This window comes from Coregonus lavaretus, assembly GCF_964263955.1.
Source record: "Coregonus lavaretus genome assembly, chromosome: 3".
In the NCBI taxonomy this organism is placed as follows: domain Eukaryota; kingdom Metazoa; phylum Chordata; class Actinopteri; order Salmoniformes; family Salmonidae; genus Coregonus; species Coregonus lavaretus.
The window spans coordinates 4,129,004-4,156,534 of record NC_139990.1 but is presented as its reverse complement, the minus strand read 5'-3'; the positions used below and the strand labels follow the sequence as shown (position 1 = coordinate 4,156,534).

At 42.1% G+C, this 27,531-nt stretch overlaps 1 protein-coding gene and 1 pseudogene across 3 annotated transcripts in view; one reads left to right on the top strand and one right to left on the bottom strand.

Annotated features, from left to right (window-relative positions):
• LOC311124851 (alpha-catulin-like) overlaps positions 1-23,142 on the top strand; it is a 104,231-nt gene extending 81,089 nt beyond the window's left edge. For both annotated transcript variants that reach the window (XM_084158341.1, XM_084158342.1), the window contains exons 12-19: positions 1,127-1,164; positions 1,286-1,336; positions 8,092-8,246; positions 8,884-8,932; positions 10,702-10,758; positions 11,737-11,856; positions 21,093-21,176; positions 21,804-23,142. In XM_084158341.1, coding sequence (XP_084014467.1) covers positions 1,127-1,164; positions 1,286-1,336; positions 8,092-8,246; positions 8,884-8,932; positions 10,702-10,758; positions 11,737-11,856; positions 21,093-21,176; positions 21,804-21,968 — 719 coding nt within the window. In that variant the 3' untranslated portion in view covers positions 21,969-23,142. The remainder of the gene's footprint in view (positions 1-1,126; positions 1,165-1,285; positions 1,337-8,091; positions 8,247-8,883; positions 8,933-10,701; positions 10,759-11,736; positions 11,857-21,092; positions 21,177-21,803) is intronic.
• Positions 23,143-25,253: 2,111 nt separating this feature from the next.
• LOC311119833 (protein Abitram-like) lies at positions 25,254-26,587 on the bottom strand (annotated as a pseudogene). The gene is made up of 6 exons: positions 26,537-26,587; positions 26,339-26,373; positions 26,021-26,150; positions 25,744-25,815; positions 25,541-25,610; positions 25,254-25,394 (listed from the first exon to the last, which is right to left on the bottom strand). The product of its transcript is annotated as a protein Abitram-like (transcript).
• Positions 26,588-27,531: the final 944 nt, after the last annotated feature.

Genomic DNA, 27,531 nt, shown 5'->3' with positions numbered 1-27,531 from the left:
ATCTTTGTCCCCATGTGCAGTTGCAAACCATAGTCTGGCTTTTTTATGGCGGTTTTGGAGCAGTGGCATCTTCCTTTCTGAGTGGCCTTTCAGGTTATGTCGATATAGGACTCGTTTTACTGTGGATATAGATACTTTTGTACCTGTTTCCTCCAGCATCTTCACAAGGTCCTTTGCTGTTGTTCTGGGATTGATTTGCACTTTTCGCACCAAAGTACGTTCATCTCTCGGAGACAGAACACGTCTCCTTCCTGAGCGGTATGACGGCTGCGTGGTCCCATGGTGTTTATACTTGCGTACTATTGTTTGTACAGATGAACGTGGTACCTTCAGGCGTTTGGAAATTGCTCCCAAGGATGAGCCAGACTTGTGGAGGTCTACAATTTTTTTTCTGAGGTCTTGGCTGATTTCTTTGGATTTTCCCATGATGTCAAGCAAAGAGGCACTGAGTTTGAAGGTAGGCCTTGAAATACATTCACAGGTACACCTCCAATTGACTCAATTGATGTAAATTAGCCTATCAGAAGCTTCTCAAGCCATGACATCATTTTCTGGAATTTTCCAAGCTGTTTAAAGGCACAGTCAATTTAATGTATAAAAACTTCTGACCCACTGGAATTGTGATACAGTGAATTATAAGTGAAATAATCTGTCTGTAAACAATTGTTGGAAAAATTATTGTGTCATGCACAAAGTAGATGTCCTTACCGACTTGCCAAAACTATAGGTTGTTAACAAGACATTTGTGGAGTGGTTGAAAAACGAGTTTTAATGACTCCAACCTAAGTGTATGTAAACCTCCGACTTCAACTGTATCTAGTAAACTGGCTAGCCACTTCAGGGGATGTTGAACACATTTCTACCAGCAAATTAACACATTTCAAATTATAGCCATGGTGTAAAAGGGATAATCAACTCGAGTCTCTATGCGTTCTCTGAAAAATAATGCAACTCTGTGGAAGGTCAGTTCCACTCCTTTGTGGAACACGCCTTACATGCCGTTCATTATTTTCCATATAACGCACAGCCCCTTGTTCATTTTCCCTTACTTGTGATCCAATGGCCAAAATGTGACTTGAAAAAATATTTTTCCTCAAAATACTATTTATTTCTGATTTAATAACAGGTGATAAAAGAGCCTACTTGTCGCTTCCCAGACCAGGGGTGAGTATCAGAATAAACAATACTATGATTGGTGGTATTTCCTATGTCATTCTGTTTAAATGACTTTCCCTCACTTTCTCCTTTAATATCACTCATCCTGTCAAACCTTTTCTCCCCCCAGAAACATTCAGCCAACCTGAAGACGGTGAAAGCTGTTAAGCTAGATACGGAGGTATAACTAAACTCATCAATTACACAATACACCTCACATAGGGTGTGCCCCAATTGGCACCCAATCTCCCCACATGGCCCTGGGTCAAAAGTACTGCACTATATATGGAATAGGGTGCCATTTGGCCTGCATCTACTACCTCTACTTCCTCATCCTGACAGGTGCATTTATTCTGCAGGAAATGAATGTCTGTTCAAACACACTATTGGGGAATAATGGCGATTATTGCAGGGACCTTGCATGGTCTGATATATTTTAGCAGGAGTCTCACTCAAATCTAAATCGAATCAGATTGTATTTGTCACATGCGCCTGAATACAACAGGTGTAGACCTTACAGTGAAATGCTGACTTACAAGCCCTTAACCATCAATGCAGTTCAAGAATTAGAGTTAAGAAAATATTTACTAAATAAACTAAAGTAAAACATTTAATAAAAAGTAACACAATAAAATAACAATAACGAGGCTATATAGAGGGGGTACCGGTACCGAGTCAATGTGCGGGGTACAGGTTAGTCGAGGTAATTTGTACATGTAGGTAGAGGTAAAGTGATAGCGAGTAGCAGCAGTGTAAAAACAAAGGGGGGGGGGGGGGGTGTCAATGTAAATAGTCCGGGTGGCCATTTGATCAATTGTTCAGCAGTCTTCTGGTTTGGGGGTGGAATCTGTTAAGGAGCCTTTTGGACCTAGACTTGGCGCTCCGTTACCGCTTGCCGTGCGATAGCAGAGAGAACAGTCTATGATTTGGGTGACTGGAGTCTTTGACCATTTTTTGGGTCTTCCTCTGACACCTCCTAGTATATAGGTCCTGGATGGCAGGAAGCTTGGCCCCAGTGATGTACTGGGCCGTACGCACTACCCTCTGTAGCGCCTTACGGTCGGATGCCGAGTAGTTGCCATACCAGGCGGTGATGCAACCGGTCAGGATGCTCTTGATGGTGCAGCTGTAGAACTTTTTGAGGATCTGAGGACCCATGCCAAATCTTTTCAGTCTCCTGAAGGGGAAAAGGTGTTGTCGTGCCCTCTTCACGACTGTCTTGGTGTGTTTGGACCATGATAGTTTGTTGGTGATGTGGAGACCAAGGAACTTGAAACTCTCAACCTGCCCCACTACAGCCCCTTCGATGTTAATGGGGGCGTGTTCGGCCCTCCTTTTCCTGTAGTCCACGATCATCTCCTTTGTCTTGCTCACATTGAAGGAGAGGTTGTTGTCTGGCACCACACTGCCAGGTCTCTGACCTCCTCCCTATAGGCTGTGTCATCGTTGTCGGTGATCAGGCCTACCACTGTTGTGTCGTCAGCAAACTTAATGATGATGTTGAAGTCATGTTTAACATGATTTTTGAATAACTAACTCTACCCGACACATACAATTATCTGTAAAGTCCCTCAGTCGATCAGTGAATTTCAAACACAGATTCAAACACAAAGACCGGGGAGGTTTTCCAATGCATCGCAAAGAAGGGCACCTATTGGAAAGATGGGTTTTTTAGGATAAAAAAACCGGAATCGAGCTAAGCACAGGCAAAATCCTAGAGGAAATCCTGATTCAGTCTGCTTTCCAACAGACACTGGGAGACAAATTCACCTTCAGCAGGACAATATCCTAAAACACAAGGCCAAATATACACTGGAGTTGCTTACCAAGACATCATTTGGTATTTGGTATTTTATTAGGATCCCCATTAGCTGTTGCAAAAGCAGCAGCTACTCTTCTTGGGGTCCACACGAAACATAATACATAACATTAATAGACAAAAACAGCTCAAGGACAGAACTACATAAAACATTTTTTAAAGGCACACGTAGCCTACATATCAATACATACACACAAACTATCTAGGTCAAATAGGGGAGAGGCGTTGTGCCGCGAGGTGTTGCTTTATCTGTTTTTTTAAACCAGGTTTGCTGTTTATTTGAGCAATATGAGATGGAACGGAGTTCCATGCAATAATGGCTCTATATAATACTGTATGCTTTCTTGAATTTGTTCTGGATTTGTGGACTGTGAAAAGACCCATGGTGGCATATCTGGTGGGGTAAGTGTGTGTGTCAGAGCTGTGTGTAAGTTGACTATGCAAACAATTTGGGATTTTCAACACATTAATGTTTCTTATAAAAAGATGAAGTGATGCAGTCAGTCTCTCCTCAACTCTTAGCCAAGATAGACTGGCATGCATAGTATTTATATCAGCCCTCTGATTACAATGAAGAGCAAGACGTGCTGCTCTGTTTTGGGCCAGCTGCAGCTTAACTAGGTCTTTCCTTGCAGCACTGGACCACATGACTGGACAATAATCAAGATTAGACAAAACTAGAGCCTGCAGAACTTGCTTTTTGGAGTGTGGTGTCAAAAAAGCAGAGCATATCTTTATTACGGACAGACCTCTCCCATCTTTACAACCATTGAATCTACAGTGGGGAAAAAAAGTATTTAGTCAGCCACCAATTGTGCAAGTTCTCCCACTTAAAAAGATGAGAGAGGCCTGTAATTTTCATCATAGGTACACGTCAACTATGACAGACAAAATGAGAATTTTTTTCTCCAGAAAATCACATTGTAGGATTTTTAATGAATTTATTTGCAAATGATGGTGGAAAATAAGTATTTGGTCAATAACAAAAGTTTCTCAATACTTTGTTATATACCCTTTGTTGGCAATGACACAGGTCAAACGTTTTCTGTAAGTCTTCACAAGGTTTTCACACACTGTTGCTGGTATTTTGGCCCATTCCTCCATGCAGATCTCCTCTAGAGCAGTGATGTTTTGGGGCTGTCGCTGGGCAACACGGACTTTCAACTCCCTCCAAAGATTTTCTATGGGGTTGAGATCTGGAGACTGGCTAGGCCACTCCAGGACCTTGAAATGCTTCTTACGAAGCCACTCCTTCGTTGCCCGGGCAGTGTGTTTGGGATCATTGTCATGCTGAAAGACCCAGCCACGTTTCATCTTCAATGCCCTTGCTGATGGAAGGAGGTTTTCACTCAAAATCTCACGATACATGGCCCCATTCATTCTTTCCTTTACACGGATCAGTCGTCCTGGTCCCTTTGCAGAAAAACAGCCCCAAAGCATGATGTTTCCACCCCCATGCTTCACAGTAGGTATGGTGTTCTTTGGATGCAACTCAGCATTCTTTGTCCTCCAAACACGACGAGTTGAGTTTTTACCAAAAAGTTCTATTTTGGTTTCATCTGACCATATGACATTCTCCCAATCCTCTTCTGGATCATCCAAATGCACTCTAGCAAACTTCAGACGGGCCTGGACATGTACTGGCTTAAGCAGGGGGACACGTCTGGCACTGCAGAATTTGAGTCCCTGGCGGCGTAGTGTGTTACTGATGGTAGGCTTTGTTACTTTGGTCCCAGCTCTCTGCAGGTCATTCACTAGGTCCCCCCGTGTGGTTCTGGGATTTTTGCTCACCGTTCTTGTGATCATTTTGACCCCACAGGGTGAGATCTTGCGTGGAGCCCCAGATCGAGGGAGATTATCAGTGGTCTTGTATGTCTTCCATTTCCTAATAATTGCTCCCACAGTTGATTTCTTCAAACCAAGCTGCTTACCTATTGCAGATTCAGTCTTCCCAGCCTGGTGCAGGTCTACAATTTTGTTTCTGGTGTCCTTTGACAGCTCTTTGGTCTTGGCCATAGTGGAGTTTGGAGTGTGACTGTTTGAGGTTGTGGACAGGTGTCTTTTATACTGATAACAAGTTCAAACAGGTGCCATTAATACAGGTAACGAGTGGAGGACAGAGGAGCCTCTTAAAGAAGAAGTTACAGGTCTGTGAGAGCCAGAAATCTTGCTTGTTTGTAGGTGACCAAATACTTATTTTCCACCATAATTTGCAAATAAATTCATTAAAAATCCTACAATGTGATTTTCTGGAGAAAAAAAATCTAAATTTGTCTGTCATAGTTGACGTGTACCTATGATGAAAATTACAGGCCTCTCTCATCTTTTTAAGTGGGAGAACTTGCACAATGGGTGGCTGACTAAATATTTTTTTTCCCCACTGTATATGTTTTGACCATGATAGTTTACAATCTAAGGTAACACCAAGTAATTTAGTCTCCTCAACTTGTTCAACAGCCACACCATTCATTACCAGATTCAGCTGAGGTCTAGAACACGTGTGCATACATTTTTACGTATTTTTTTGTATGGGTGGTCCCGGGGATCGAACCCACTACCCTGGCGTTACAAGCGCCGTGCTCTACCAATTGAGCTACAGAGGACCATTTACAATACAAATACAATGCTCTTAGTTTTAGATATGTTCAGGACCAGTTTATTAGTACCCACTCATTCCAAAACTTCATTAGCTGTGGTTGCTGATGCGTGTATGGTTGAATCATCAGCATACATGGACACACATGCTTTGTTTAATGCCAGTGGCAGGTCATTGGTAAAAATAGAGAAGAGTAGAGGACCTAGAGAGCTGCCCTATGGTACACCACACTTTACATGTTTGACATTAGAGAAGCTTCCATTAAAGAAAACCCTTTTGAGTTCTATTAGATAGCTCTGAATCCATGATATGGCAGAGGTTGAAAAGCCATAACTCATTCAATGTGCCTGATTGGCCTAGTTACAGGTTTGACTTAAATCACCTTGAACATCTATGGCAAACTTGAAAATGGCTGTCTAGCAATGATCAACAACCAACTTGACAGAGCTTGATGAATAAAAAAATAAAATAATGTGCAAATATTGTACAATCCAGGTGTGCAAAGCTCTTAGACTTACTCAGAAAGACTCACAGCTGTAATCGTTGCCAAAGGTGATTCTAATTGTCTCAGGGGGTAGAATACTTATGTAATCAAGACATATTCGTGTTTTATTTTTCATATTTATTTTTAGAAATGTTAGAATTTTTCTTCCACTTTGTCATTAGAGTATTTTGTGCAGATCTTTGACAAAAAAATACAATTCAATCAATTTTAATCCCACCTTGTAACCCAATAAAATGTGGGAAAAGTCAAGGGGTGTGAATAATTTCTGAAGGCACTGTATATGGTTATGAATGATCATGAATCAGTAATGCAAAAGTATTCATCCCCCTTGGCATTTTTCCTATTTTGTTGCATTACAACCTGTAATTTAAATTGATTGATTTCAGGTAATGGACATACACAAAATAGTCCAAATTGGTGAAGTGGAATTAAAAAAATAACTTGTTTCAAAACATTCTACAAAATAAATAATGGAAAAGTGGTGCGTGAATATGTATTCACCCCCTTTGCTATGAAGCCCCTAAATAAGATCTGGTGCAACCAGTTACCTTCAGAAGTCACATAATTAGTTAAATAAACTCCACCTGTGTGCAATCTAAGTGTATATATACACCTGTTCTGAAAGGCCCCAGAGTGCAACACCGCTAAGCAAGGGGCACCACCAAGCAAGCGGCACCATGAAGACCAAAGAGTTCTCCAAACAGGTCAGGGACAAAGTTGTGGAGAAAACAGATCAGGGTTGGGTATAAAAAGATATCAGAAACTTTGAACATCCGACAGAGCACCATTAAATCCATTATTAAAAAATGGAAGGAATATGGCACCACAACAAACCTGCCAAGAGAGGGCCGCCCACCAAAACTCACGGACCAGGCAAGGAGGGCATTAATCAGAGAGGCAACAGCGAGACCAAAGATAACCCTGAGGGAACTGCAAAGCTCCACAACGGAGAATGGAGTATCTGTCCATAGGACCACTTTAAGCCGTACACTCCACAGAGCTGGGCTTTACGGAAGAGTATTTTGCATCTTCAAAGTGGTAGGCATGTTGTGTAAATCCAAATTCCAAGGGGGTAAGCCACTGTAGATAAAAAGCAATGTAGTTATTGCTCATCATGCCCTTCCCTTACGGAAACCACCCAATATGGTGGAATCTCAGAAGGTTTGGGCTTGATTAGTAGTGTTACTTGAATGGGAGACCATCATTAACACTCTCTCTCTCTCTCTCTCTCTCTCTCTAAGGGCTTTATTGGTATGGGAAACATATGTTTACATTGCCAAAGCAAGTGGAAAATATAATAAACAATACAAAATGTACAGTAAACATTACACTCACAAAAGTTCCAAAAGAATAAAGACATTTCAAGTGTCATTATGTCTATGTACAGTGTTATAATGATGTGCAAATAGTTAAAGTACTAAAAGGAAAATAAATAAACATAAATATAGGTTGTATTTACAATGGTGTTTGTTCTTCACTGGTTGCCCTTTTCTTGTGGCAACAGGTCACAAATCTTGCTGCTGTGATTGCACACTGGTATTTCACCCAATAGACATGGGAGTTTATAAAAATTGGATTTGTTTTCAAATTCTTTGTGGGTCTGTGTAATCTGAGGAAAATATGTGTCTAATATGGTCATATATTTGGCAGGAGGTTAGGAAGTGCAGCTCAGTTTCCACCTCATTTTGTGGGCAGTGTGCACATAGCCTGTCTTCTCTTGAGAGCCAGGTCTGCCTACGGCGGCCTCTCTCAATAGCAAGGCTATGCTCACTGAGTCTGTACATAGTCAAATATTTTATTAATTTTTGGTCAGTCACAGTGGTCAGGTATTCTGCCACTATGTATTCTCTGTTTAGGAACAAATAGCATTCTAGTTTGCTCTGTTTTTTTGTAAATTCTTTCCAATGTGTCAAGTAATTATCTTTTTGTTTTCTCTCTCTCTTTCTCTTTCTTGCTCTCTCTCTTTCTCTCTCTCTCGCTCTCTTTCTCTCTCTCTCTCCCTCTCTCCCTCTCCAGGAGCAGAGCACCATAGCCAAGCTGGGTCTAGAGCTGCGTCTGTTGACCTCCGATGTGGACACGGAGGTGGAGAAGTGGGAGGACCAGGAGCAGGACATCGTCCGCCAGGGCCAGAGCATGTCCAGCATGGCCTACTCCATGTACCTATTCACCAGGTAGACACCAGCTTCTGTCTGTCTTCACCAGGTAGCTTATCTAGCCATCATTAGACTGTCACTCAATAATAATAAGAATAACTTCATTTATACAGTATTGCGCTTTTCAATGCAAGTAACAAAGTGCTTACCATCATAAAAGGGCTCCGTGTAGCTCAGTTGGTAGAGCGTGGCGTTTGCAACGCCAGGGTTGTGGGTTCGATTCCCACGGGGGGCCAGTATGAAAAATAAATGTATGCACTCACTCTGGATAAGAGCGTCTGCTAAATGACGTAAATGTAAAAAATTAAATAATAAAATAAAAGTACTAACAAAGACAGGAGGAAGGAGAATGAAAAAATATATATAATTAAAATCATACATTAAAAGCATCTTTATTAATGTGTCTTCAGCAAGCCTGAAGTATAAATGTCAAGTATACTTTGCATCAGCCAGGTATTGACAACCAGCCAGGTATTGACCACCAGCCAGGTATTGACCACCTCTGATATGGATTTAGAAGTAGAGAACACAGATGCCATCACATATCTTGTTGATATGATGTTCATAGTCAATATACCTCATCAGTTGTTATCATCAGGTAATATTTCATTCACTCTGTTCTGTTTTTCGTTCATTTCCTGTATCGATTGTGCAGGGGGGAGGGCCTTCTGAAGACAACCATGGATCTCTTACACCAGGCTGAGGTAAAGTACTGTACCCGTCCCCCGTCCCCCACTCCACTCATCCCTCTCCTGTACTTCACTCTCTACTTCATACAGGGCTTTAATTCAATCTGTCCCAGGTGCCATTAAACACAACCACGTCCCTTGGAGAAGAGAGGATCAATACAGTATTAAAAGGCCCAAGACAATCATTTGTCTGTGGTAAGGAGAGGATGAGTAGGGGAGCAGAGTACCCTGGCCCTGCACTTAATGTAGATCGAGACGGAGAGAGAAAGCGAGAGAGATGTGATGATGATCTGCACTCGCTGTAGGAGAAAAGGGGAAAGAGAGAGGAAGAGAGACAGAAGAAGTGCTGATGAGGCCACCTGTCGTTCAATCAGCAGGGCCTTCATAATGCCACACACACACACACACAGAGACAGCCTAACCTTCCACTGTAGAGCTCCCTCTCTCTCTCCCACTGAGCAATAATGGCCTCTGCTAATTCACTGAGGTGGAAAAGGGCAGCTGTCTTCTATGACACATTCACTACAACATGTCATGTCTTTTAGAGATTGGTTCTTTACTTCTGTTTGGTTCATCCTTGTACATTCACAACACAAGGAACATGGGTTTTTAGTTCTACCATATACTGCTGGTGTTCTACATATCACCCTTTAGGATTATTCTACTAATCCTAAAATAGTAGACAATAGAATATGGAACAGAGTAGTAGAATATAGTAGAAAACGGAACGGAGTAGAGAACAAACTGTCGAGGTCCCCTCAAGTTTCATGATGCAACCATACTTTATATAACTCTACCCTTTCACACAGCAAAATGTAACTTGCAATTATTCTAATTGGCTGCTTACCGATTGGCTGATTTTAAATACACCTTTCAAATGTGAATTTGAAAACCTTACAGTACAGTGTACCGGTCTTGTTCACGTCATCCCAGCTACTTCCGATACAGCCATTGGAATTGACAAGACTTGGCTGATAGATTTGCCAGACCAGGGTTCTCAATGTTCTGCCAGTAAAGTGAGCAATGCTTTTTGTTTTCTTTTTGTTTTCTCTCTCTCTCTCTCTCTCTCTCTACCTCTCTCTCTCTCTCTACCTCTCTCTCTCTACCTCTACACCTCTCTCTCTCTCTCTCTCTACCTCTACACCTCTCTCTACCTCTCTCTCTCTACCTCTACACCTCTCTCTACCTCTCTCTCTCTACCTCTACATCTCTCTCTACCTCTCTCTCTCTCTACCTCTCTCTACCTCTACACCTCTCTCTCTCTCTCTCTCTACCTCTACACCTCTCTCTACCTCTCTCTACCTCTACATCTCTCTCTACCTCTATCTCTCTCTCTACCTCTCTCTCTCTCTCTCTCTCTACCTCTCTCTCTCTCTCTCTCTCTCTCTACCTCTCTCTCTCTCTCTCTACCTCTCTCTCTCTCTCTCTCTCTCTCTCTCTACCTCTCTCTCTCTCTACCTCCCTCTCTCTCTCTCTCTCTCTCTCTCTACCTCTCTCTCTCTCTACCTCTCTCTCTCTACCTCTCTCTCTCTACCTCTCTCTCTCTACCTCTCTCTCTCTCTACCTCTCTCTCTCTCTACCTCTCTCTCTCTCTCTCTACCTCTCTCTCTCTCTCTCTCTCTCTCTACCTCTCTCTCTCTCTACCGCTCTCTCTCTCTACCTCTCTCTCTACCTCTCTCTCTCTCTCTCTCTCTCTCTCTCTCTACCTCTCTCTCTCTCTACCTCTCTCTCTCTCTACCTCTCTCTCTCTCTCTCTACCTCTCTCTCTCTCTCTCTCTCTGCAGGTGCTTTCTGAGGAAGGACTCCAGCTGTGTTCTTCACTACACACTTTCTCCACCCTGGTACTCACGCAACCACACACACACACACACACACACACACACACACACGTTCTTCACCCAGGTAGCCTACTGCACGGATGTAAATCACACACACTAGGCAGGAAATGAATCCTGTCACCCAGTTTCAGTTTCCTCTGTACTCAAATCAAAGAAACAAGGACGTATGCCTCCCTCTCTCCAAAGTGCCCAGGTCCTGGAGTTTAATTAAATGTCCCTCTTTGACAGCCATTCATGACTGCCATCCGTCTCTGGGGAAAGTGGAAATGTGCTTATCAACATTGGCTAACCCTGCTCTCCAGAGAGGGCACCCAAACACTAACACACACACACACACACTACTAATACATAATCAACACATCCAGCATTTCAGCTCAGCAGCGTTTGATTAATTACTTCAAACAAACATTGGCTAATGGAGCCCCCCCCCCCCCCCCCCCACTCTGGAATGGAGCAGGCTTGTGGTGCAGCTGCACTACCCTCTTGTAAATTATCAAGTTCTTTATGCTAATCAGCCTGGACATTTTCAACTGAGGCTGAAAATGTTCCTAATTCTTTTCTACCAGAGATTGTGAATGGTACGACACAGATCTATTCTAATGTAGTAGGATAATATCAATATACACTTCTTTTAGCGTTTGAGAAATAATTGCATATGGCATACATGAGAGACTTCAAGCACAGTGAGATTTTAATGCATATACTCCATTCTAACCTCCTAAATAGGGTTGCAAAATTCCGGTAAATTTCCCAAAATTCCCCGGTTTTCCAGAAATCCTGGTTTGAAGATTCATGGAATTATAAGGGAATAAGCAGGAAATCCGGAATCCTCCAAACCAGGGAATTTGGGGAAAGTTACCGGAAATTTGCAACCCTACTCCTAAACCTTAACTGTGTTTTAATAGAGCAACTTTTTTTGTGATCACATTTTGACTTTTATTTTGACATAACTAAATATGTCTCTCCTTTTCCCTCTAACAGCTGACGGATGAAGAGAAGGTGGTAGTGCTGTCAGAGATGGAGAAGCTTATGGGCTTATGTCAGCAGCTGCAGATGGGTGTGAGGACGCCGGTACAGGGCAAGACTGCCACCTTCCAGAAGGTACTATTACTGATACACCAGCCTTACAGTGACGTATGTGGAACTATGATGTTGTCAATAGGGCTGTCCCCGACAAAAAACAAATCTTGGTCGACCGTCTGTTCTTTCGACCAATCGATTGGTCTACATTTTTAAACGTATACTTTTCCATATATAGACACAGCCTATGTGTTTTAATAAAAGCAACTATATGCATTGAGCTTACGTTTTAATGAAATAAGACAAATGCCCCAAGAGGGCGCCAGAGATCTAGATAACCAGAAGAAAAAAACGTAACCCGACCCAACTATTCTCCTCCAGCTCCTGCTGGCTTTCACAGATTCTGCCATTACGCTCCTGAAGTTGCCGGTAATAGGCTACACGAGGAGTCAGCAACCTTCCTCATGTGGAATGACAATTTATCTTACAATTTCTACCGATCTGTGTGCCAGTTATGGTTTTTATATGCAAATTTTCGTGAAACAGTTTCATTTAATTTATAATAATGTCTTCATATCGCAAAATCATTGTCATGTGGTTAATTAAAATTCTATCTAAATGAAAATGATACAAACCTAAAAAAGTAACTTCTATTGCCATTGCCAATATGTAAAAATAGCCTACATAAAGCCAACAAATAAAAACATTGCAACCTGCAGGTAGAAAATATCCAGATAAAAATAAATATCCTAGAAATCACATTGGCTACACATGGCCTGTCTGCAAGGAACTTGAAACATTGTATCAACTATTAACTTGGGTCTTCCCCGAAGCACCCAAAATGAGTACCGGAACCTATTTCAGTCCAAGTCAAGCACTGATAAGAAGTAATCAGGTAGGCCTATTTAATGGCGTTTCCACTGGATCAGGGCATGACATTTTTCCCTTTCACGCTGAGTGGTTATCAAAGGGGAGAGAGCTGGAAAGATTTTTCTAATACATTGAGGAACTATTGTGATTCTCAATGGATGTAAAAACAGACTTTGTTTGCTTGCTGTTTGAGGTGAAAAAAACATTACTTTGAGAAGCTCCACAGGTCATTAGTGGTGGTGCGTTAAGCCAATCAGAAATACTATCAGATCCCCAAATGGGTACATTTACAGTGGGGAGAACAAGTATTTGATACACTGGCGATTTTGCAGGTTTTCCTACTTACAAAGCATGTAGAGGTCTGTAATTTTTATCATAGGTACACTTCAACTGTGAGAGACGGAATCTAAAACAAAAATCCAGAAAATCACATTGTATGATTTTTAAGTAATTAATTTGCATTTTATTGCATGACATAAGTATTTGATACATCAGAAAAGCAGAACTTAATATTTGGTACAGAAACCTTTGTTTGCAATTACAGAGATCATATGTTTCCTGTAGGTCTTGACCAGGTTTGCACACACTGCAGCAGGGATTTTGGCCCACTCCTCCATACAGACCTTCTCCAGATCCTTCAGGTTTCGGGGCTGTCGCTGGGCAATACGGACTTTCAGCTCCCTCCAAAGATTTTCTATTGGGTTCAGGTCTGGAGACTGGCTAGGCCACTCCAGGACCTTGAGATGCTTCTTACGGAGCCACTCCTTAGTTGCCCTGGCTGTGTGTTTCGGGTCGTTGTCATGCTGGAAGACCCAGCCACGACCCATCTTCAATGCTCTTACTGAGGGAAGGAGGTTGTTGGCCAAGATCTTGCAATACATGGCCCCATCTATCCTCCCCTCAATACGGTGCAGTCGTCCTGTCCCCTTTGCAGAAAAGCATCCCCAAAGAATGATGTTTCCACCTCCATGCTTCACGGTTGGGATGGTGTTCTTGGGGTTGTACTCATCCTTCTTCTTCCACCAAACACGGCGAGTGGAGTTTAGACCAAAAAGCTATATATTTTTCTCATCAGACCACATGACCTTTTCCCATTCCTCCATCTCTCTTCAGGTCATTGACCAGGTCCTGCCGTGTAGTTCTGGGCTGATCCCTCACCTTCCTCATGATCATTGATGCCCCACGAGGTGAGATCTTGCATGGAGCCCCAGACCGAGGGTGATTGACCGTCATCTTGAACTTCTTCCATTTTCTAATAATTGCGCCAACAGTTGTTGCCTTCTCACCAAGCTGCTTGCCTATTGTCCTGTAGCCCATCCCAGCCTTGTGCAGGTCTACAATTTTATCCCTGATGTCCTTACACAGCTCTCTGGTCTTGGCCATTGTGGAGAGGTTGGAGTCTGTTTGATTGAGTGTGTGGACAGGTGTCTTTTATACAGGTAACGAGTTCAATCAGGTGCAGTTAATACAGCTAATGAGTGGAGAACAGGAGGGCTTCTTAAAGAAAAACTAAGAGGTCTGTGAGAGCCGGAATTCTTACTGGTTGGTAGGTGATCAAATACTTATGTCATGCAATAAAATGCAAATTAATTACTTAAAAATCATACAATGTGATTTTCTGGATTTTTGTTTTAGATTCCATATCTCACAGTTGACGTGTACCTATGATAAAAAATTACAGACCTCTACATGCTTTGTAAGTAGGAAAACCTGCAAAATCGGTAGTGTATCAAATACTTGTTCTCCCCACTGTATACAGTTGAAGTCGGAAGTTTACATACACTTTAGCCAAATACATTTAAACTCAGTTTTTCACAAGTCCTGACATTTAATCCTAATAAAAAATCCCTGTCTTAGGTCAGTTAGGATCACCACTTTATTTTAAGAATGTGAAATGTCAGAATAATAGTAGAGAGAATGATTTATTTCAGCTTTTATTTCTTTCATCACATTCCAAGTGGGTCAGAAGTTTACATACACTCAATTAGTATTTGGTAGCATTGCCTTTAAATTGTTTAACGTTTCGGGTAGCCTTCCACAAGCTTCCCACAATAAGTTGGATGAATTTTGGCCCATTCCTCCTGACAGAGCTGGTGTAACTGAGTCAGGTTTGTAGGCCTCCTTGCTCACACATGCTTTTTCAGTTCTGCCCACACATTTTCTATAGGATTGAGGTCAGAGCTTTGTGATGGCCACTCCAATATTTTGACTTTGTTGTCCTTAAGCCATTTTGCCACAACTTTGGAAGTATGCTTGGGGTCAGTGTCGATTTGGAAGACCCATTTGCGACCAAGCTTTAACTTCCTGACTGATGTCTTGATGTTGCTTCAATATATCCACATAATTTTCCTTCCTCATGATGCCATCTATTTTGTGAAGTGCACCAGTCCCTCCTGCAGCAAAGCACCCCCACAGCTTGATGCTGCAACCCCTGTGCTTCATGGTTGGGATGGTGTTCTTCGGCTTGCAAGCCGCCCCCTTTTCCTCCAAACATAACGATGGTCATTATGGCCAAACAGTTCTATTTTTGTTTCATCAGACCAGAGGACATTTCTCCAAAAAGTATGATCTTTGTCCCCATGTGCAAACCGTAGTCTGGCTTTTTTATGGCGGTTTTGGAACAGTGGCTTCTCCCTTGCTGAGCGGCCTTTCAGGTTATGTCGATATAGGACTCGTTTTACTGTGGATATAGATACTTTTGTACCTGTTTCCTCCAGCATCTTCACAAGGTCCTTTGCTGTTGTTCTGGGATTGATTTGCACTTTTCGCACCAAAGTACATTCATCTCTAGGACACAGAATGTATCTCCTTCCTGAGCGGTATGACGGCTGCGTGGTCCCATGGTGTTTATACTTGCGTACTATTGTTTGTACAGATGAACGTGGTACCTTCAGGCGTTTGGAAATTGCTCCTCCCAAGGATGATCCAGACATGTGGAGGTCTACAATTATTTTTCTGTGGTCTTGGCTGATTTCTTTTGATTTTCCCATGATGTCAAGCAAAGAGGCACTGAGTTGTGACGTCAATTAGCCTAGCAGAAATTTCTAAAGCCATGACATCATCTTCTGGAATTTTCCAAGCTGTTTAAAGGCACAGTCAACTTAGTTTATGTAAACTTTTGACCCACTGGAATTGTGATACAGTGAATTATAAGTGAAATAATCTGTCTGTAAACAATTGTTGGAAAAATTACTTGTGTCAAATAAGTAGATGTCCTAACCGACTTGCCAAAACTATAGTTTGTTAACAAGACATTTGTGGAGTGGTTGAAAAACGAGTTTTAATGACTCCATCCTAAGTGTATGTAAACTTCCGACTTCAACTGTATCTATATATGTATATATGTATGTGTGTATATATATATGTACAGTGAGGGAAAAAATTATTTTATCCCCTGCTGATTTTGTATGTTTGCCCACTGACAAAGAAATGATCAGTCTATAATTTTTATGGTAAGTTTATTTGAACAGTGAGAGACAGAATAACAACAACAAAATCCAGAATAACGCATGTCAAAAATGTTATAAATTGATTTGCATTTTAATGAGGGAAATAAGTATTTGACCCCCTCTCAATCAGAACGATTTCTGGCTCCCAGGTGTCTTTTATACAGGTAACGAGCTGAGATTAGGAGCACACTCTTAAAGGGAGTGCTTCTAATCTCAGCTTGTTACCTGTATAAAAGACACCTGTCCACAGAAGCAATCAATCAATCAGATTCCAAACTCTCCACCATGGCCAAGACCATAGAGCTCTCCAAGGATGTCAGGGATAAGATTATAGACCTACACAAGGCTGGAATGGGCTACAAGACCATCGCCAAGCAGCTTGGTGAGAAGGTGACAACAGTTGGTGCGATTATTCGCAAATGGAAGAAATACAAAATAACTGTCAATCTCCCTTGGCCTGGGGCTCCATGCAAGATCTCACCTCGTGGAGTTGCAATGATCATGAGAACGGTGAGGAATCAGCCCAGAACTACACGGGAGGATCTTGTCAATGATCTCAAGGCAGCTAGGACCATAGTCACCAAGAAAACAATTGGTAACACACTACGCCGTGAAGTACTGAAATCCTGCAGCGCCCGCAAGGTCCCCCTGCTCAAGAGAGCAAATATACATGCCCGTCTGAAGTTTGCCAATGAATATCTGAATGATTCAGAGGAGAACTGGGTGAAAGTGTTGTGGTCAGATGAGACCAAAATGGAGCTCTTTGGCATCAACTCAACTCGCCGTGTTTGGAGGAGGAGGAATGCTGCCTATGACCCCAAGAACACCATCCCCACCGTCAAACATGGAGGTGGAAACATTATGCTTTGGGGGTGTTTTTCTGCTAAGGGGACAGGACAACTTCACTGCATCAAAGGGACGATGGACGGGGGTTAGTTTTTCTTTAAGAAGCCCTCCTGTTCTCCACTCATTACCTGTATTAACTGCACCTGTTTGAACTCGTTACCTGCATAAAAGACACCTGTCCACACACTCAATCAAACAGACTCCAACCTCTCCACAATGGCCAAGACCAGAGAGCTGTGTAAGGACATCAGGGATAACATTGTAGACCTGCACAAGGCTGGAATGGGCTACAGGACAATAGGCAAGCAGCTTGGTGAGAAGGCAACAACTGTTGGCGCAATTATTAGAAAATGGAAGAAGTTTAAGATGACGGTCAACCACCCTCGGTCTTAGGCTCCATGCAAGATCTCACCTCGTGGGGCATCAATGATCATGAGGAAGATGAGGGATCAGCCCAGAACTACACGGCAGGACCTGGTCAATGACCTGAAGAGAGCTGGGACCACAGTCTCAAAGGAAACAATTAGTAACACACTACGCCGTCATGGATTAAAATCCTGCAGCGCACGCAAGGTCCCCCTGCTCAAGCCAGCGCATGTCCAGGCCCGTCTGAAGTTTGCCAATGACCATCTGGATGATGCAGAGGAGGAATGGGAGAAGGTCATTTGGTCTGATGAGACAAAAATAGAGCTTTTTGGTCTAAACTCCACTCGCCGTGTTTGGAGGAAGAAGAAGGATGAGTACAACCCCAAGAACACCATCCCAACCGTGAAGCATGGAGGTGGAAATATCATTCTTTGGGGATGCTTTTCTGCAAAGGGGACAGGACGACTGCACCGTATTGAGGGTAGGATGGATGGGGCCATGTATCGCGAGATCTTGGCCAACAACCTCCTTCCCTCAGTAAGAGCATTGAAGATACCTCCATTGGTCTTCCAGCATGACAACGACCCGAAACACACAGCCAGGGCAACTAAGGAGTGGCTCCGTAAGAAGCATCTCAAGGTCCTGGAGTGGCCTAGCCAGTCTCCAGACCTGAACCCAATAGAAAATCTTTGGAGGGAGCTGAAAGTCCGTATTGCCCAGCGACAGCCCCGAAACCTGAAGGATCTGGAGAAGGTCTGTATGGAGGAGTGGGCCAAAATCCCTGCTGCAGTGTGTGCAAACCTGGTCAAGACCTACAGGAAACGTATGATCTCTGTAATTGCAAACAAAGGTTTCTGTACCAAATATTAAGTTCTGCTTTTCTGATGTATCAAATACTTATGTCATGCAATAAAATGCAAATTAATTACTTAAAAATCATACAATGTGATTTTCTGGATTTTTGTTTTAGATTCCGTCTCTCACAGTTGAAGTGTACCTATGATAAAAATGACAGACCTCTACATGCTTTGTAAGTAGGAAAACCTGCAAAATCGGCAGTGTATCAAATACTTGTTCTCCCCACTGTATATATATACATGTGTATATATATATACATGTATATGTATATATGTATATATATATACATGTATATGTATATATATGTATATGTATATGTACGGTGGGGAAAAAAAGTATTTAGTCAGCCACCAATTGTGCAAGTTCTCCCACTTAAAAAGATGAGAGAGGCCTGTACTATGACAGACAAATTGAGAAAAAAAATCCAGAAAATCACATTGTAGGATTTTTTTATGAATTTATTTGCAAATTATGGTGGAAAATAAGTATTTGGTCACCTACAAACAAGCAAGATTTCTGGCTCTCACAGACCTGTAACTTCTTCTTTAAGAGGCTCCTCTGTCCTCCACTCGTTACCTGTATTAATGGCACCTGTTTGAACTTGTTATCAGTATAAAAGACACCTGTCCACAACCTCAAACAGTCACACTCCAAACTCCACTATGGCCCAGACCAAAGAGCTGTCAAAGGACACCAGAAACAAAATTGTAGACCTGCACCAGGCTGGGAAGACTGAATCTGCAATAGGGAAGCAGCTTGGTTTAAAGAAATCAACTGTGGGAGCAATTATTAGGAAATGGAAGACATACAAGACCACTGATAATCTCCCTCGATCTGGGGCTCCACGCAAGATCTCACCCCGTGGGGTCAAAATGATCACAAGAACGGTGAGCAAAAATCCCAGAACCACACGGGGGGACCTAGTGAATGACCTGCAGAGAGCTGGGACCAAAGTAACAAAGCCTACCATCAGTAACACACTACGCCGCCAGGGACCCAAATCCTGCAGTGCCAGACGTGTCCCCCTGCTTAAGCCAGTACATGTCCAGGCCCATCTGAAGTTTGCTAGAGTGCATTTGGATGATCCAGAAGAGGATTGGGAGAATGTCATTTGGTCAGATGAAACCAAAATAAAACTTTTTGGTAAAAACTCAACTCGTCATGTTTGGAGGACAAAGAATGCTGAGTTGCATCCAAAGAACACCATACCTACTGTGAAGCATGGGGGTGGAAACATCATGCTTTGGGGCTGTTTTTCTGCAAAGGGACCAGGACGACTGATCCCTGTAAAGGAAAGAATGAATGGGGCCATGTATCGTGAGATTTTGAGTGAAAACCTCCTTCCATCAGCAAGGGCATTGAAGATGAAACGTGGCTGGGTCTTTCAGCATGACAATGATCCCAAACACACCGCCCGGGCAACGAAGGAGTGGCTTCGTAAGAAGCATTTCAAGGTCCTGGAGTGGCCTAGCCAGTCTCCAGATCTCAACCCCATAGAAAATCTTTGGAGGGAGTTGAAAGTCTGTGTTGCCCAGCGACAGCCCCAAAACATCACTGCTCTAGAGGAGATCTGCATGGAGGAATGGGCCAAAATACCAGCAACAGTGTGTGAAAACCTTGTGAAGACTTACAGAAAACATTTGACCTGTGTCATTGCCAACAAAGGGTATATAACAAAGTATTGAGAAACTTTTGTTATTGACCAAATACTTATTTTCCACCATAATTTGCAAATAAATTCATTAAAAATCCTACAATGTGATTTTCTGGATATTTTTTTCCTAATTTTGTCTGTCATAGTTGACGTGTACCTATGATGACAATTACAGGCCTCTCTCATCTTTTTAAGTGGGAGAACTTGCACAATTGGTGGCTGACTAAATACTTTTTTTCCCCACTGTATGTTACTGCTCGACTAAAACAATCTCGGTCGACCAACAGCCTAACGACAAAACAATCAACCAGTCAACTAATTGGGGTCAGCCTTAGTTGTCAATGACTGGATTTGTTTGTGTAATAAAATCCACTTTTATTTAAGTTCTTAGTTCAAATATTCAGCTAAATAATTAGTCTGTCAGTCATAGAGAATTCAGTACAGATATTGACTGGAGAGTTCTATTACTATAAATACAGTTCTATCATGTCACAAAAGACGTGGTTATAGAGAAGAGTATGAGACAATGCACAGAAAATAAACTGGCAAGGAGGATTGATAAACTGCAATGAAAAAGAACAGAAAGTCAACCCATTCATCAGCATTGGCAGCATTGGGCAAACATTGGTTACTGCTTTACAGAGAGGTCAATCATGAAAACATGATTGTAAAATTAAGCCCTTTAATGACATTGAGCTTAATTAACCTCCATTAAAATCAGTTGGACAGTGATGAACTGGCATGGGTCACTTTTTACTAATGGGGAAGGTTACAGTCAGAATGAGATATTAGAGAATAACATGGGTCGCATCCCAAATGGCACCCTATTCCCTATATAGTGCACTACTTTTGACCTGAGCCCACAGGACTCTGGTCAAAAGTAGGGAATAGGGTGGCATTTGGGACACACCCATGAGCTTCTGTGATTAATGTGGATCGGTTATATAGCCATTGGCTTTCCCCTCAAGTTGTCATTAACTAGACAGATCGGTCCTCTGTTAGTCTGTCAGGGTGTTTTAATCAGACAAAGGTCATTGCTGAAAGGCCTTTTTAAATGGAGCAGGAAATTGAGGCTCTGTCTGTTTGTTGTCTAGAGTTGGTTTTAGCAAACTCTTTAGAGACAACTTAGCCAATCAGCTTTCCCATGTGGTTTTCCAACATTTCCCCACAGGGATAATAAAGTCATTATCTTTATGTTGTTAGGATGAATTACATTCTATCTAGACCACCATCCTTGATATGTTTTTGTAATATTTTTCTCTGTCTGTCTCTAGGTGGATTCGTCCATTCAGAACACTAGAGGCATCATGACTGTGGTGATCTACCTCCTGCCAGTCTGTAATAAGCTTGTCAGAAAGGTGAGGTCACAGTTGACATCAGCTCATCTAACAAGATGTCCAAGTAACCAATGTTTACTGGGGTTTGAGTATACTTGTACAGATGAATATGTCAATGGTGGCAGGTAGCTTAGTGGGTAAGAGCGTTGTGCCAGTACCCGAAAGGTCGCTGGTTCTAATCCCCGGGCCGACTAGGTGAAAAATCTGTCGATGTGCCCTTAAGCAAGGCACTTAACCCTAAATGCTCCTGTAAGTCGCTCTGGATAAGAGCGTCTGCTAAATGACTAAAATGTAAATGTAAATGTGGTCATTTTCTCCACCATTTCTACATTGATTCGATTTCAAAATAAAAATAAAATAAATTGTATTTGTCACATGCGCCGAATACAAAAAGTGTAGACCTTACCGTGGAATGCTTTCTTACGAGCCCTTAACCAACAATGCAGTTCAAGAAATAGAGTTAAGAAAATATTTACTACATAAATAATAAGAAAAAATAAAAAAGTAACACAATAAAATAACAATAACGAGGCTATATACAGGGGGTACTGGTACCGAGTCAATGTGCGGGGGTACAGGTTAGTTGAGGTAATTTGTACATGTAGGTAGGGGTAAAGTGACTACCATATCCTGTGTTTGTGCCTCCAGTATAAGTCAGAGAGAAGCAGTCTGGGCTCTCCACAGAGCTGGAGGGACAGGCAGTCGTCCACGCCCGTCAAAGACGACGCGCTCAATGGCAAGAACAGCAACGGCTTCGGGGTCAAGTCCCTGGAGAAGCATATGGCCAACCTCACCTTCCTGGAGAGCAAGTAGTCCAGTCCAGTGACCTTTGACCCCTAACCTGTATTACCTATCACAGAGCTGGAGCGTACCATTGTCAACCGCCGGGGGGCGACAGATGCCTCACTCACTCGGACACAATTATGGCAACAAAAAAACGCTCACTTATGTGCCCGTCAGTGTAATCAGCCCATTCACTTTGTCGTGTAACTGTAACCTGTAGCACATCTCAGCCAAATGTATCACATGTATGAAGAAAAAAAAGAAATATGCTGAAATGAAAGCCATGGTCAGAGCATGATGCCGTCATCACCACAAGTCTTTGAATCTTACCCTGTGATTTGGGCTGTTACCCCAGCTTTCTGATCCCTAGCCTATTGTCATGAGGAGTTGGCAAGACCAACCAAACAGATCTGAGACAAGGACAAAGCTGATGTCTGATGTTCCTCTCACTGTTGTACACCAACCAAATCCCATCATGGCTTAGCAATTATTGTTTGTAATTAATGCAATCTCACTTTGATGCCAAATAAGAGTGTAAATGGATGGTTTAATCACTGAATTATGCCACTTGGCTTGCTATAAACTGACTGACACATGAGGCTCTTATTATTGCTCTATTTCAGCTGAGGCGGAGACAAGTTTATCCGACTGACTTTCTACTGTCAGTAGAGTATTGAATCATATTCCGTGTATGTGTGGTATACTGTTTTATCCATGTTTTCAGAATACCTTTCTAAAAGACTGTTGGTCCAGCGCATGAGTCAAATCAAATGAACTGTGGTTTTTGAAGCTGTTCCTTATGAAGTGTACTTGTTATGAAGTGTACTTGTAATTAAGTGTACGCCCCAAATGGCACCCTATTCCCTATATAGTGCACTACTTTTAGTTGCTCTGGTTAAAAGTAGTGGACTATATATAGCAAATAGGGTTTCATTTGGGACGCAAGCCTAAGAATGCCTTGTGGGCTATTGTGTATCACGGTGTATTAGTGTGGTACTTGAAGCATAGATCTCTACAGTGCCTTGCAAAAGTATTCATCCCCCTTGGCATTTTTCCTATTTTGTTGCATTACAACCTGTAATTTAAATGGATTTTTATTTGGATTTCATGTAATGGACATACACAAAATTGGTGAAATTGGTGAAGTGAAATGAAAAAAAAAACTTGTTTCAAAGAATTATACAAAATAAATAACGGAAAAGTGGTGCGTGCATATGTATTCACCCCCTTTGCTATGAAGCCCCTAAATAAGATCTGGTGCAACCAATTACCTTCAGAAGTTACATAATTAGTTAAATAAAGTCCACCTGTGTGCAATCTAAGTGTCACATGATCTGTCACATGATCTCAGTATATATACACCTGTTCTGAAAGGCCCCAGAGTCTGCAACACCACTAAGCAAGGGGCACCACCAAGCAAGCGGCACCATGAAGACCAAGGAGCTCTCCAAACAGGTCAGGGACAAAGTTGTGGAGAAGTACAGATCAGGGTTGGGTTATAAAAACATATCCGAAACGATGAACATCCCACGGAGCACCATTAAATCCATTATTAAAAAATGGAAAGAATATGGCACCACAACAAACCTGCCAAGAGAGGGCCGCCCACCAAAACTCACAGCCCAGGCAAGGAGGGCATTAATCAGAGAGGCAACAAAGAGACCAAAGATAACCCTTAAGTAGCTACAAAGTGTTGGCGTATCTGTCTATAGGACCACTTTAAGCCGTTGACTCCACAGAGCTGGGCTTTACGGAAGAGTTGCCAGAAAAAAGCCATTTCTTAAAGAAAGAAAAAAGCAAACACATATGGTGTTCGCCAAAAGCCATGTGGGAGACTCCCCAAACATATGGAAGAGGGTACTCTGGTCAGATGAGACTAAAATTGAGCTTTTTGGCCATCAAGGAAAACGCCCCAGAACACCATCCCCACAGTGAAGCATGGTGGTGGCAGCATCATGCTGTGGGGATGTTTTTAATCGGCAGGGACTGGGAAACTGGTCAGAATTGAAGGAATGATGGATGGCGCTAAATACAGGGAAATTCTTGAGGGAAACCTGTTTCAGTCTTCCAGAGATTTGAGACTGGGACGGAGGTTAATCTTCCAGCAGGGCAATGACCCTAAGCATACTGCTAAAGCAACACTCGAGTGGTTTAAGGGGAAACATTTAAATGTCTTGGAATGGCCTAGACAAAGCCCAGACCTCAATCCAATTGAGAATCTGTGGTATGACTTAAAGATTACTGTTAACCAGCGGAACCCATCCAACTTGAAGGAGCTGGAGCAGTTTTGCCTTGAAGAATGGGCAAAAATCCCAGTGGCTAGATGTGCCAAGCTTATAGAGACATACCCCAAGAAACTTGCAGCTGTAATTGCTGCAAAAGGTGGCTCTACAAAGTATTGCCTTTGGGGGGGTGAATAGTTATGCACGCTCAGGTTGTCTGTTTTTTTGTCTATTTTCTTGTTTGTTTCACAAGAAAAAATATTTTGCATCTTCAAAGTGGTAGGCATGTTGTGTAAATCAAATGATACAAACCCCAAAAAAATCCATTTTAATTCCAGGTTGTAAGGCAACAAAATAGGAAAAATGCCAAGGGGGGTGAATACTTTAGCAAGCCACTGTATATCCACAGATGTGATAATTTTGGTCCTACTAAACCTGAATGGTTCGTGTGAAGACTAAACCACCATATAAAGCTTTAGCGATGGTTGTGAATTAGTGCAGCTAAAGTCGGCTGCTGTTGAGTAAAGCCCCAGATGTTAAAAAAATGATTTAGTTTTGGACCATTATTATTTTGACAGTTAAATGATTGATAAATTGAACACAAATCTAAATAAACATTATTTTTCTTAAAACAGGGTGGAGTGGGTCATTTATTTAGGTATGTACAGTACGCATTAAAAAAAGTAAAAGAAGGGCTTGTTTGGTACATAGTCAATAACCGACGTAACGGAAATATCTTGGGAACTTCCTCCTTCGAAAATTAAATCTCACATTCCATCAACAATCATCATCAAGAGCTAAAAAAGGTATCTCCTAAAACTTAACTGGCTCAATTTCTTCCATGTTACAACAAAGCAAACAAAAGTATTTGCCCTGGATTGGCTGCTGCTGGTAGTGGCTATAGAAACTCCATCACCCCACTGTCATCCACCACGGGCATAAGTCCATATCTACACAGGGTTATGCACTATGCTGTGATGTAGATCTGATGTAGGTACCTTGGTCTGAAGGAGGCAAGAGCCCCCTGCAACAAAGCTGCCCCAGTCACTCCAGCTGAGGTGAGTGTGATGAGTCCCTGTGACCTCCTCATTCCTCAGCATGACTCAGGCTGGTTGCTGCTGGTCCGTTTAGAGACGACGCTCTCGTGCTCCTCTCTGCTCAGGAGACCGTTAGTGACCGTCTTGCTCTCCTCTATTTTAGGGAGGATGACAGCAATGTATCCCTCAGTGGAAGGCTGGTCAGATACACACGAAAGATAGGTGGGAGAGTTAGCCATGCTAATGTCATTTAACTTCTCAATGGGGTACATGTAAATGAAGAACACTAGAGAACGCAAAAATGTGTTTTAACTGGTATGAAGCTTATGGAAATGCTCCTCACCTTTCCCAGTAAAAGTTTTGGCCTTTCAAGAACAACCTCATTGACCTCCAATAGCCGACCCCTTATGCAGCTGAAAAGATCAACCAGAATTACATTTCAGGATCATTTCAAAAGATCTAATAAGTAGTGAATGGCACTAACCATAAAGGGTGGATTATCTGCAGAGGTGAAAATCTTAACACGAGGGCAAAGGTTGAAATCACCTGTAAATGGTGTATTCCATCTGTACATGTTATTCTACACAAAGGAGCGAACTCTGTGAGGAACTGCCCTCCCTGGGAATGAGGAAGACACGTGTTAGTTTGTGTAGTTAGTTTGACAGTCCCAAGTCAGAAAACTCAGAGGATGACAATACCATAGTATATAACAGTAGTATAATTTACCAGATAATAATGTCATATAATATGCCAGAGTATGTATGGAAGAGAATATACCAGATTATATACAATTATGATTCTTTTTAAATCTAGCAGTACATATTCTCTTCGACTTTCCACACACTCTGTTCTGCAGGCGACTGCAGCCAGCGTTTATCTGATAGTTGATGCTCTTGATTGTCCTGCCATTCTGAAGGATAGGGTGACTCTTTGCCAGTGTGATCACACAGATTCTGTAAAAAGAGAGATTAACGCCATGTTTACGTTTACTGACTTGAAATCATAATGTCCATGTTGGAAGTAGCGAAGCAACGCGTTGATTTGATTTAGTGTTGTTGATGAGCTGCACATTGTCCAATTTGAAGTGTAGCAGGTGTATCTACTCATCTCAGTAGCAGGAAATGAACACTGACGTTCTTACCTGTTTGAATGCTGAAGAAGCCGCACCCTTGATATCTAAGCACAACGAATACACATTTAGTTACAACTTTATTAATTCATAACAATGTCGATAAACCAGTGGTAACGAACCATGGACAAGGAGGGCTAAGGGTTTGCAGGTTTTTGGACCAGCCCAACACTAACACAAATGAGTCAACTGCACATTCTATGAAATTACTGTAAATGACATAAAGGCCGTCAGGCTGCCATGACCAAAACCAAAACACATGTTGGTATCATGTTGACACCCAAGTTCAGTGGTCGACACTTTACGAGACGTTAATAAATTACCTGTTTTATACCATTGTGTGTAATACCGATCTATGACAGAGGGTGCCTTATTGTGTTACATCTCCTCCATTGATAGAACTAGCTAGTACCAAAGGGCATTAAATAACAATCAAATGTTTGACAGATAATTTTACAAATGCTTCGATTTCGTGACAGTCTAACCGCTGTTGCACACTTCTGGTCCGTCCATTTCAAACTTCCGGAAGACTTCTAATTGAACGTTCCAGGAACCTTTTAATCCGATATGAAATGATCATGTCAACAGGTGTTATCTTAATGTTTCGTGCTATACTGTACCCTTAAATGTTATGTTTTCTTGTAGATGCAAGGATATACTGTGTTACAACCTTAGATTCGATGTTGCTGAATACAGTGCAGGAGGCTGTCAATTTCTCATACCCTTCAAACCCCACTTGGTGTGATTAATAATGAATCCAACTCCTAAAACTGGGATGAATCCAAAATGCACATGAACAGGTGTTTCATAAATTAATAATTTCCTACTTTTCATATCAATGGCCATTACATAATATAGTTCAACTACATGACCAAAAGTATGTGGACACCTGCTGGTCGAACATCTCATTCCAAAATCACGGGCATTAATATGGAGTTGGTCCCCCCTTTGCTTCTATAACAGCCTCCACTCTTCTGGGAAGGCTTTCCACTAGATGTTGGAACATTGCTGCGGGGACTTGCTTCCATTCAGCGATGAGCATTAGTGAGGTCAGTACTGATGTTGGGCGATTAGGTCTGGCTCGCAGTTGGCGTTCCAATTCATCCCAAAGGTGTCCGATGGGGTTGAGGTCAGGGCTATGTGCAGGCCCGTCATGTTTTTCCACACCTCGCTTTGTGCACGTGGGCATTGCATGCTGAAACAGG